Below are 12,414 nucleotides of genomic sequence, written 5' to 3'. Positions count from 1 at the left end.
CTGCCTGGCCAGTGGGCTCAGCATCCCTCTGTCTCCACCTTCCCAGCACTGAATTACCGTCCCACACTACCATGCCTGACTTTTACCAACTGAGTCATCCCTCACCACACCAGTCAAAATCATACAGTGTTGTGAACCTACCTCATTCTTATTGCAGAGTGAGATACAGACTGACCTCATCCACTTGGAGATTAGGAAATCATTCCTTAGGAAATCATTTCTTACGAATCAAGTTATGTCTCCTTTGTCAGGGATGATTTCCTATCTCTCCGGATGCAGGGACTTACTTGAATACAGCAGTGTGGTGTAAAATTGAAAACGTGATGTTCACTTTGCACTGCAGGTTCCTGTCTGGAACATAAACTGAGAGCAGAGTGTTCTGGTTATAAACCTGGCGGTGAGTGACTCGTTTCTGTTTGCAGTGGGAAAAGCTCCAGATGACCACAAGTGAAAGAAGGAAAATATTCTGCTCCGTCACGTTCCACGTCATCGCCGTCACCTGTGTGGTGTGGTCCCTGTATGTGCTGATCGATCGGACAGCGGAGGAAATCAAGCAAGGTAACGACAATGGTAAGGATATGCCTCCCCTCGGTCCTCCTTCCCAGGATTCTCACGATGGCGTAGGCAGGGCGCTGTTGCTGAAGTTTAGGTCTCCAGGTGGGACACCTGAGCAAGGGCCAGCACTTGCAGCCAAGTCTTCATCTCCGTGGTCAACTCTGTCTAAAAAGCATGGACCACTCGGGATCCTAAGTAAGGACTTGGAATGTGTTAGGTCCTGGTGAAACTTTGAGTGGGAGACGCATGGCTAGCATTCACCACTTAGACTTCCCAGAGGCTCCCTGAGCATCAGATGCTGCCTGACACACCAACACCAATTGTTAGAAAAGTGGAGAGCTCCCAGGCTGTGGGGGCACATTCTTTAATTCCAGCACTACGGAGGCAGAAGCATGCAGATCTCTGTGTTTGAGGCTGGGGTTGTCTACAGAGTGGGTTTCAGGAAAGCCAGGACTACACAGAGAAACAAAAAAAGAAAAGAAAAGAAAAAAGAGAGGGAGAGAAAGAAAGAGGGATGGAGAGAGAGACAGAGAGAGAAAAGAAGGAGAAGGAGGAGGAGAAGGAGAAAGAAGAAGAAGAAGAAAGAAGAAGAGAGTTTTAAAGTTTTAATTAATTAAAGTTATTAATTTAATAATTAATTTAATTAATAATAAATTATAATAAATAATAAATTTAATTAATTAATTCACCCTACCTGTTGCCTTCTTTGAAGGCACAAGGTAACCCTGTTGTGGAGAATGTGTACTGGGTAATTTGAGGCAGTGGATCAGCACTGTAGTTGAAAATTTTAGCCATGCCCAGTTTGTGAAGGATGGTGTCCAGACTACAAAGCAAGATATTACAAAATATATTTAAAGGCTTCCCATGCTTGTCCACTTGGGGGCAGCAATGCACACCAGCATGCCTGTTCTCTGAGCTCCCTGAAGTGGGATTGGCTTGGAAGGTTCCAGGCCTGCAGGGCTCCTGGTGTGCACAGCTGGTTAAGGGAAGATGAGCTCGAGAGAGCCTTGAAGATCCTGGTGTTCTTTTCTAAAAACAAAAACATAAGAAAAGCCTATATCAAGTCTAAGGATTAGAGAAACAGGTAGGATGGGATTTTTTTTTTCAAATTCATTTATGCAACATTAACTCATTTATAAACTGCATCAGTTACAGCAAGCTTCTGTTCTGCTACATTATGACTCTCTCACAGTTTCTTGCTTCTAAGGTGTCATATTAAATCTGGATTAAATAAATTCTCATCCCCTGCAGGTAGAGCCTTAAGACAATAATTGCACATAACAAGTACCAGACACCCAACCGTGCCGACGTGGAAAGCAGGGCGTCCCCATCTCACATCACCCAACTCTTCCCCCTTAGGAGTCAAGTGTGTTCCTAGCTAGGCAGGACAGAGCAGACCTGATGACTCCTGGCCAGAGACTTTCTACTCTTAGATGGCTACGTAAAACCCCCACTGGAAAAACAAGCATTTCCATGACTAGACGTTGTCCTGACTTGGCCAGATTGTGGTGGACAAGGAGTAGGACTTCATTTCACCCGTGTTATACCCAGACAAGATTCCCATGGGAAAACACTCATATTTAGTTAGCTGTGCTTGTCCGACACCTGAGACATGTAAGTTGTGACTATTTACAGTAAGGAGCTTCATAGTCTCAAACGTAGAAGCCAAGACACCCACATCCCTCCTTTGTTCTGTCTCCTGCACATGCTCCAGTGGTCACCCTCTATTCTTATATCTTTAGCTGATGCTTGCATGCTGATAACCACCTCCCCAATTTTATACCCAGCTCATAATACACCCCAAAGAGTGCATCTCCCTCCCGAGAGCATCTCTGAAAGTCTTCCAGGGACTCAAGCTCAGGATGTCCACACTATCTCCCACGTCCAACATCAGCACCATGAGAAAAGCATCTCTAACAACTGGACCCCCCTCCTCCTTTCCCTGGTCAGTCTTTCTTTTCCCTGAAATCAGCCACCAGATCCTATGTGTTCTGCTTCATAGCCCTGGATTCTTTCCATGTATCTGCTTCCCCACTAAGAATATTCATGGGAAATTTGTTTTTATACAAAAGAGCCAAAGCCTCCTACCTAGACTTTCTCCATTCTCCCCACCTTCAACTCATGTTCATTGACTACCACAAAATACAAAATCATGAATCTGAACATTATCCCCACTTAGTCAATATTATTAATATGTAACCCCGATGGTGCCCCAAGGACCTAGGTATCACCAATTACATCAAACATCTATCTTCCCCCGATAATCTATTTCTAAATTCCTGCTCAGCTTTTCCCTCTATGTAAAACAATTCTTTCCAGATTCTCTTGCCTAACACACACATACACACACACACACACACACACACACACACACACACACACACACACACGGTGAGAAAGAAAAAGAGAGAGACTGTATTTCCATACACATCCCTAACCTAACTCCTAGGAAACTCAACTCAAAATTCCCCCAGGACTAGCAGCATTACCACTTCCTGGGAACTCTTTAGAAATACATTCTAGCCTTCTACTCCCCTAGAACTCTGTATGTGAAACTGATGTGGAGCACCCAGCAATCCAGCTTTAAAACCTGACAAGCATTTTTCAGGCCTGTGAAAATCCTAAAGCCACCACCCTGCTGTGAGCTACCCTGGCTCTTACCTTTTGATAGCCATCCACCTTCCTTGAATGTCGAAGGGCCTGTGGGGTTTCTCTAACAGGGCAGTGTTGACAACCCTCTTGCGTCTGCAGCCTTGCCCCCATGCGTGTGTGAGTTGTCTGAAGCCTTTCTTTCCCACATAAATGGTGAGGCGGGCGACGCTGGTATCTGAGCTGCCGGCACCTTAATCTTCCTCAGGCATCGTGAGGGCTGATCCTGGATTTACCTTTGAAGTTCCTGGAGAAGGACTGCATAATTTAAATGGCTAGGATATTTTAAAGCCATCTTGAAAACCTTCAGACATGTCTAAAGAGGAACACATTGTGCTTTCCAACCAGAATTGATGTTGAGTCTGAAGCGGCGAATTTGACTGTAGCGACAAAGATAGAAAACAAGCCCTTTGTGCATTTACGACGCTGTTCTTTTAGATTGGATATGTCTGGTGCCCTCCCCCATGGTTCTCCTGCCTCCTCTTCCTCACGTGAACAATCTAAATGAGTACTGTCGCTGCCTCTTTCACTTGAGCAGTAATTGACCCTCCTGCCTCTTCCTTACATGTTCTAGACAAATAATCCAGTATATTAGCTCATTAAAAAAGAAAAAAGAAAGGAAGAAAGGAGCCAGGCACGGCGGTGGCACACGCCTTTAATCCCAGCACTCGGGAAGTAAAGCCAGGCGGATCTCTGTGAGTTTGAGGCCAGCCTGGTCTATAGAGGCGAGATCCAGAGCAGGCACCAAAACACCAAAACTACACAGAGAAACCCTGTCTCAAAATAAAAAGAAAAAGAAAAGAAAAGAAAAAGAAAAAAGAAAGGCTTTTTTAAAGCCACAAAAGTTTGCACTGTGAATTGAGTGTCTCTTCTACAGGGATTTTTATTTTATTTTAGAACATTGCTGTGTTCTCGGTGCTAATCTTTGGCGCCGGACAATCAAGTGCTAGCAGCAGCAGCTCCTCTAAGCCGGGACCCTGTCTTATTATTCAGAGAGCACTTGGCATTGGTGGAAGCTCAAAGCAGTTCACTAGCCACAGCCATAGCCACAGCCACAGCCACAGATGTAAAGCTGACTTCTAGAGATCAGTGCCCTAATATGACAGACACTGGCTAGCAGGTGCTGGCAGGCCAGGGCTCTACTTCCGCCTTCTTCACTGGCAGTGATGCTGAAGAAAACCATCTCTCCAAAGCACAGCTTCCTCATTTGGAAAACCAAGAAAACTAGACTCTCTGCCTCCTAGACTTTTTTTTTTATAGGACTCGTTTTCAGACATCATGAATTGCGTTTCTGCAATGAGGTTAATTGAAATGTGTTTATTTAAGTGGCATGCCACATCATTCATAGTTTATTTACACTGCATTTAAAATTTTGATATTATTTAAGAACTTGATTAGAATGTTGAAAGAAGGTAAGGAAAAATATATAGTGTGTTGTTTAACTTACACAGCTGTAAAGGGGAAAACAGAGAGCATCAACCCACATGTTTCCTATATGCAATCATACTTGTAACTGTGTAAGGAAAACACCAGCCCAACCCATTCCAACTTAGTAGTGAGACAGTCTGTCGAGACATGCAGTGTCCCCACAGCTTCTGGGTTCTCTCTCTTTTGCTGCTGAGTGATTCAAAGGCTTTAGACACATCCTAGATGTTTCCAGTCGCATGGCAGAATATACAGGGCACTAAGAAATACCAAACCTAAAAAGGAGACATAGAGAGAGATTGTTGGTTTAAAGATGAGAAAATACACAATTTGCCCAATCTACAGTTATATTACAAGCCTATCTGGAACCTTCTGGTTTCTCCGATTTGATTTACAGAGAAAACAGAAAGTGATATATTAAAGATATCCTAGCCCGTGTGCCAGAGAGGACAGAAACCTGATTCTACAATCAAGGGAAATGCATTTTCTGAGAAACAGTATTTCTAGGAAGCAAATGAATCTGCAAGGGCCCAGGGACTACGGCACAATTTATAAGCCAGTCATTTGGTTGGAAGCTCGATATAAAAACTCCTTAACAAATTCAGTGCACACTATTGCCCTTACATTCAAGGACATTTCCATTGATTTTTGGTGGTCTTTTTGAAGTGTCCCTCTGATGAAAAGAATTAAAATTGCTAGGGATGCCAAGGGCACATGGTGAGGCACTGGGTCTGTCTCTATGCCAATACCATGGCTGGCAGCTAACTGGACTTCAGACCCCCCTGGATTCTAGAGGCATCCAGAAGTTGGAGCCTACAGGAAGTGAGAAAGACTTGAGTGTGGGCACCACAGAAATCACTGCCCTCGGTATGCAACTTAGCCAGAGACATGGAGCACTCAAGTCACCCAGGCCACTGTAGTGCATGCACTTCGCTGCTCTACCACACTGCTAATTCACTGAGTGACACCAAGAACCCCATGGGTAGGAGCGACTTTTGCCTCCGTTTTTAAGCAATGTGTCAACTGGTCTCTATTTTGAAAAACCTGTCCACACATAGTGACTTAGAACAGTGGCTGTTTACTTCACCTCATTCTGTGCTTTGGTTAGGCATTTGTTCTGCCTGAGCCAGGTGGGCTGATGGCTACAGTCAACGGCTGCACCTGGAGAGAGCTGGCACTTCATCCAGCAGCTGTATAGACAAGCAGGGGGGCCTTTACCTGTCTGCCAATGGAGATACCGCTAGCTAGAATGACGGATGCAGCTAAGCTGTATGGAGTTTGGCTATTTTTCTAAGAGAGAGAGAGAGAGAGAGAGAGAGAGAGAGAGAGAGAGAGAGTGATTACATTGGAAGGCAGTAAAGGAAAACTAGATATACGAGCTTTGACAATATAAAATGAGCTCATGTCCCTTTAAAGATTAACAGCTGAGCTATCTCTCCAGCTTGGTTTTTGTTACTGTTCTAATTATCTAGCATGGTGGTCCTGCCTTCCTAACATGACAGCTGCAGGCTATTCAAAAAGGAGCACCAGGCGGTGGTGGCGCATGCCTTTAATCCCAGCACTCGGGAGGCAGAGGCAGGTGGATCTCTGTGAGTTCGAGGCCAGCCTGATCTACAGAGTGAGTTCCAGGAAAGGCACAAAGCTACACAGAGAAACCCTGTCTCAAAATAAATAAATAAATTTTTAAAAAAATTTTAAAAAAGGACAAGATGGCCGGGCGGTGGTGGCGCACGCCTTTAATCCCAGCACTCGGGAGGCAGAGCCAGGCGGATCTCTGTGAGTTCGAGGCCAGCCTGGGCTACCAAGTGAGCTCCAGGAAAGGCGCAAAGCTACACAGAGAAACCCTGTCTCGAAAAACCAAAAAAAAAAAAAAAAAAAAAAAAGGACAAGATGGCTTAGCAAGTAAAGGCACCTGTAGCCAAGTCTAAGGACCTAAGTTTGATCAATGGGGCCATAATGCCCAACGTACTTCTCCAAAGCAGTATCTCGGGAAGTTATAACTGTCTCGAGCACCTCTCCCAATTTAATAGTCTCAGTCCTTCCATTTGCTCCAAAGTGAATTAAGTACCATTAGTAACATTTCTAGTGGGATTCTATGTAGACAATTTGAAGTATTTTGAAAAAGGCATTTGCCTTTTCAGACAGCAAAACCTTTTTTTCTTTATGTGCCAACTTCAGAGGTTGACGGAGAATGCCATGGTAATTGGGATCATGAGGTTTCACAGAGATCATCAGGAAATGATGTCACTAGCTGAGTCATGGGTTCTGCATCCCTTTCTCACTGGGGTGGGCTCTAATGAATGGGCAGTTTATAAAGAGGATGGGGTCAGCCCATGCTGCAGCCTGAACCTGTCTTAGGACAGGGGATACCCGGTTTCCAACACTACACAGACAGGACTTCAGATAAAGCATGAGAAAGAAGCAGTTGAAGGGACTTCTTGGCTATGCAGAAACTTTCTAGTAAGTTCTACTGCGTACTCTTCACCCACTGTAAAAATAAGTTTCAGATTTGATTACTGAAAGAAGCATAGAAATACATTTAGGTGACCAAAGTCAGGAAAAGAGATTAATGTGGCGTCAGTCAGCAGCAGTAGGGAGATGTTTCCTGCCAATAACATAGATCCATTTAAGTTGTCCCCCTCCCCCAATTTTTAAAAGGAAAAGTTTCCTTTTCAAAGAAAAAGAGGTAACACACTTAAAGAAAAAAATCATCTTATAAAGATCCAGGGAAGTCATATTTGAGAAACACCAGCTTTGTAAATGACCAATAGGACAGAAAATATGAAAACTTTGCCAGGGTCCCAAAGTTTGCATTGTTCACAGAAGAAAGCAATCCTTATGCCCAGGGCTGCTTGACATACTTGCAGCATCAGCTCTGTGAATAAATCAATAGTATTGCTGCTCCCTAAGAAGTCTGAACATACTGAAAATGCCCATCGTTTCATAGTTTGGGGAACCACAAATTGACCCTATTCCCTTTGGTAGACCTTGTGGCACAATATACATAATTCAGGGAAATATTTGTAGAAGGGATCCCAGGTGAGGACCAAATATGGAAATGACAACTTGCTAACACCCTCTCTTTCTGTCTCACAGGTGTGCTGGAATGGCCATTTTGGACAAAACTGGTTGTGGTGGCCATTGGCTTCACGGGAGGTCTCGTCTTCATGTATGTACAGTGTAAAGTCTATGTTCAACTGTGGCGTAGGCTGAAGGCCTACAACCGTGTGATCTTTGTGCAGAATTGCCCAGACACTGCCAACAAACTGGAGAAGAACTTCTCATGTAACGTGAACACAGAAATCAAGGACGCTGTGGTTGTGCCTGTGCCACAGACAGGTTCAAATTCACTGCCATCTGCAGAGGGCGCCCCGCCGGAAGTTATACCGGTCTGATGGAACCAGAGGGAACTTCATCCCAGAAGGATCTTTGCAGCCCCTGCCACTACAAACAGAAATGCTTCTGCTCTGGTGGCTTCCTTGTCTTCTCCGTTCCCCTACTGACTTGTTTGTCCTGACTTGGAGCAAAAAGGAAATGAGGAGAAACTATCAAGTGATCAGGATCCCAAGAAGCAGAGCCCGCAGTGGGACATGGAAAGGGGAAGTGTCTTAGGGAGTGAGTTCATGAGGAACTGTTGGTACAAGCAACGCTTCCAGTGATGAAAGACTGGACGGACATGCGATCCTCTTTCAAGTAGTGCCGAGGGAATCCCAGGACAGTCTTCAAATGCAGCATATACTTCTTTGGAGGGTTCTGTAACATTAGCCTGCTCCACTGGAAATGACACACATCTGGTCGTAAGCCTGAAAGTGTGTGCACCATCCCTAAGTCACACCAGCGGCAAACTCGGAGTACTTGAGGTTTTTTTACACTTTGACAGATGATTTTTCTGGCTATTGTGAAGTCTGGTTATTTTGACAGATGCATGTTTTTAAATGGATGCAATACACATTTGAAGATAGAAATGTTTGGAGTTTTGTTGAAATTTAAATCATGAAGAGAAGATTTTCAGAGCATTGTGGAGTTCGGCTAGCTAGCACTGCCTTTGGAGAGCATCTATCAGGCTGTGTCCCTCTTACATCGGGTCCCTCTTACACAGTGCTCAACAACAGAGAGATGAGCTGCACATGCAGGTGTACAATTTCAGTCTCCTAGTATGCCCCGTTAGGAAAAGCAAACATAGGTCAATTCATTTTTATAATTTATTCAACATTAAATATGCAAGTTATTCCACGTCATCAACGGAAACTGTTATTACAACAGTTTTCACCATTTTCTTGAACCAAGTCTTCAAAATCCAGCATGTGTTTACGACACACTTCAAACTGAGCCAAGTGTGTTGGACAGGATCTAATTGGGATACTGGACAGCAGAGCCTTTTCATTAAAAACTACACCTCTGTCCCATTTAACAGCTGGATATTTCAAAACAGCAGTTTAGTTCATGGTTTTGTTTTGCAGTTTCACTTAAAGGTTGATTTACAAAGCACTAAACTCATCAAATTAAAGTATTCCAGCTTGAATTCAATGAAGTTTTCAAAACAAAAGTATAGGGCGTCAGTGCAATCCGTAGCAATGTTGTGAAATTAACTTCTGTGTAGTACCTATAAAGTCCATTATGGTAGGGAAATAAAAATTAAATATTTTGTTACTAAACCAAATGTGTTAAGGGTTTTAAACCCACATGGAGTGTCAATGTGACAGGTGAGCATCTTAACTAAGGATCTCAGCCATGTTTACACCTGACAGTATTCCCTTGCTCAGCTGAGAGGTAAAAATAGTCAAGGTTCTATGATGAGTGATGAGCTGTTGGCGGTTCAACAACTGAGCACTGTGCTCCATACAGATTCAATGACACTGATAGGACACTGCAGTGAGCTAATAATCACAACCTGTCAAAGAAAGGTGACCACATTTTAAAAAGTGACTTTTTTTGGTTAGCTCTCGTTATTTATTATCCTGAAAAGGCAGAGATGGCCATAAAAACCAAAGCATGGGCATCATGTTGCACAAATCTGGGTACCACGTCCACGCACTTTGTAATTATCAGTGTTTGTTCTTCACAGATTATCAAAGGAAAAGAAAAAAAAAGATGTTTCAATGAGAAGAGAGTATGGTATTTGTAGTGATTGACACTGGGTCCAAATAGCCCCACCCTTAGAAATAAAGACATAGTAAACAATGTCAATTGTGTGTGTGTGTTTGACGTGTATATTCATGTACATATACAAGAGAAATGTTAAGGTATTCAGTCAGGAAACAAAACCTTAAAAGACTCATCTTTCTTAAAACTTGTGGGAGGGACAAGAATTAAACATGCAGGGAGAATATGGTGGACATAGCAAAACTGGGCCAGATCTCCAGAACAAATAAGGGTTCCTACGACATTAATGAAAAAGACCTGAACCTTAAACTTTGTATTAACTTCCTGGATAGTTTCCATTTTAAAGATTTAAGATGAATATAGACAACAAAGGATGGGTGGGTTAATCATGACTTCACGCAAAGGGTTAACTATCATTCAGTTTTTCTGAGTATTTCCCCCAGCTCTTACTAATCCATTTTAGTAGGTACACAACTGTAATCTCAGCATTTGTGAGATGTAGGAGTTCATGGTTATCCTCTGCTGAAGAAGAGTGAGTCCCAAACAGAGGCCAGCCTAGGCTACCTGAGACCTTCCTCCAAAAACAGAACAAAAAACAACAGAAAGTTTAAAACTAAATGAATAAAGCCAGTATTGAAACTATCTTTGCACATTCACGTGGTAACAGAGTTTTCACTTAGTAACAATGAAAAGGTTTGGCTTTGATGGCCTGACTTACAGCTTATGGAGGAAAGCTGCTTTACAGAATGACATTATTTTGAGGTGTGTTTACCTGCTCTCATGTAAAATATGAAGTGAAATTGAAACAAAACATCGAATTGCTGAGTTTACAGATTGTTAAAACTGGGTTTTTATGAACACAAAGGGAAGCTGGGATATTAGAAATGCCATAAACCAGACATTGAAAATGCTTTCTATCAAGAGTTGACATTTCTATTAGATATAATTAAATATTCATTTGAAAAGGAATAAAATCAAAACATCTAAAAGTGAACCCAGGGTTGGGAGAGATGGCTCACACTTTCTGCTCTCATAGCCGGTCCTGGTTGAGTTCCCCGAACCGACAACCTGTACCTCAAGCTCCAGGGCACCCAAAACCTTCTTCTGGCCTCTGAGAGTACCCACACACACATGGACAGATACACACATAAATAAAAAGAATAAATCTTTAAAAGATGAAGCCCTCCCCCAAGCAGGTTAACTTAAGTATAAAACAACAAAACCCTATAAAAATGAAAACAAAAAATGGTAACTTAAAGAGTCCCAGTAACCCAGGATACTGCAATGCAGACATTGAGTCTTTCTCAGAATGTCCCTGGATCAAACCTTCACTCAGAGCTGCTGCTAGGTAATGATACCCTGCAGAGCCCCCAAACAGGAGTTTTTTTTGTGAAAAGGACCTTGGGTACCCTACAGATATTTATTCTTCTGCTGAGAAGTGAGCTCATTAACACAATGACATCATTATGAGAAATTACAATACTGGGGGGTGGGGGAAATGAAGTAGAAAGGTCATTTATTCCATCTGTCAGATATAATTTACTTTGCCTTGCCAGTGAATATTTGGGGGCAAATATTAAGTGGAGAACCTAAAACTTACTATTGTAACTGTTATAAAATTGCGTCCTTACATCAGCTCAATGGTGCTATTTTACATGATACAATTGAAAGGAAATGCTGTTATTTGGGGCTGCAATACTTCTCCCATGCCTGAAGAAAGCCCATGTTGAAATCAGATATAACATTCAAATGAAGGAGAAAATATTTTAACTGTGTGCAATTTTTGAGATTGGGCATTTGTACTTTTTTAGTTTTATCTATTGTCTTTCATTAACAATTTACTGTTTGTGAGTAATGTGTGCTTAAGACAAACTAAGGAAAGTAATTATCTGTGAAAGACTTTGTATATTAAACAAATGCTCCGAATCTTGGCTGTACTTTCTCTACTTTCTGCCTAATGTACCGGGATTCCTAGAGTTGTATTTAGAGCACTCCAAACCCTGAATTCTTAATTTAAGATCTGATAATGGTCTGAGTTTTTAACTCAGTTATGTCAAATCTATAGTTACCAAGTTACCAACCTTGTGCTATTATGGAAATTTGGGGGGCCCCACCTAGGATGTCACATGTTACTGAGAAAACTGGGGACTTAGTCCTGTCAACAGAATAACTGAGAACAGACTCAGAAGGAAGCTCCTGGACAACTTTATTAGACTTTCATCAACAACAGGGCAGACAAGCTGGGAATCGCAGCAGCCGTCAGAAGAGAGGATGAAGAAGGTGAAGAGACATGCAATCTCAGTAAGGACAGCATGTTTAGCAATGGGTGTCAGCCACGTTCTGAAAGTGGCCACACAGAATGCAGGAGCGCTTCAGAGTGAAGTGAGAGTCCAAAGGGTGAGGGAAAGCAATGCCCAAATTCAGAATCACATTGGAGGAAGAAAGAGAAAGAAAGAGAAAAGTAACGCCTTTTCCTGAGGTGTGTCCTCCTAAAAGCTTCGTGGCAGCTCAATCCTGACTGTACCTGTGCCCAGCCTTCTGGGTAAGAAAAGCACATTACCTCATTAAAGGGATAATTATTCCTCCCCTCTTTAGCTTGAGTTAAGGTGAACTGGCCTTTCTAAGGAGTAGTCCCTTAGCCAGGTGATGGACCAGCCCAACCAGATTAACTCATGTTTTAGG

At 42.7% G+C, this 12,414-nt stretch overlaps 1 protein-coding gene across 8 annotated transcripts in view; it reads left to right on the top strand.

Annotated features, from left to right (window-relative positions):
• The window catches only part of Marchf1 (membrane associated ring-CH-type finger 1), a 748,496-nt gene extending 738,165 nt beyond the window's left edge, over positions 1 to 10,331 (top strand). For 6 of the 8 annotated variants that reach the window (XM_042263091.2, XM_042263084.2, XM_076553273.1 and 3 more), the window contains 2 exons: positions 423 to 570; positions 7,726 to 10,331. In XM_042263091.2, coding sequence (XP_042119025.1) covers positions 423 to 570; positions 7,726 to 8,024 — 447 coding nt within the window. In that variant the 3' untranslated portion in view covers positions 8,025 to 10,331. The remainder of the gene's footprint in view (positions 1 to 422; positions 571 to 7,725) is intronic. The other 2 variants (XM_076553275.1, XM_042263092.2) reach the window with 1 other exon arrangement.
• Positions 10,332 to 12,414: the final 2,083 nt, after the last annotated feature.

This window comes from Peromyscus maniculatus, chromosome 17 (assembly GCF_049852395.1).
Source record: "Peromyscus maniculatus bairdii isolate BWxNUB_F1_BW_parent chromosome 17, HU_Pman_BW_mat_3.1, whole genome shotgun sequence".
In the NCBI taxonomy this organism is placed as follows: domain Eukaryota; kingdom Metazoa; phylum Chordata; class Mammalia; order Rodentia; family Cricetidae; genus Peromyscus; species Peromyscus maniculatus.
The sequence above is the reverse complement of the archived record's forward strand: the minus strand, read 5'-3'. Positions and strand labels throughout refer to the sequence as shown.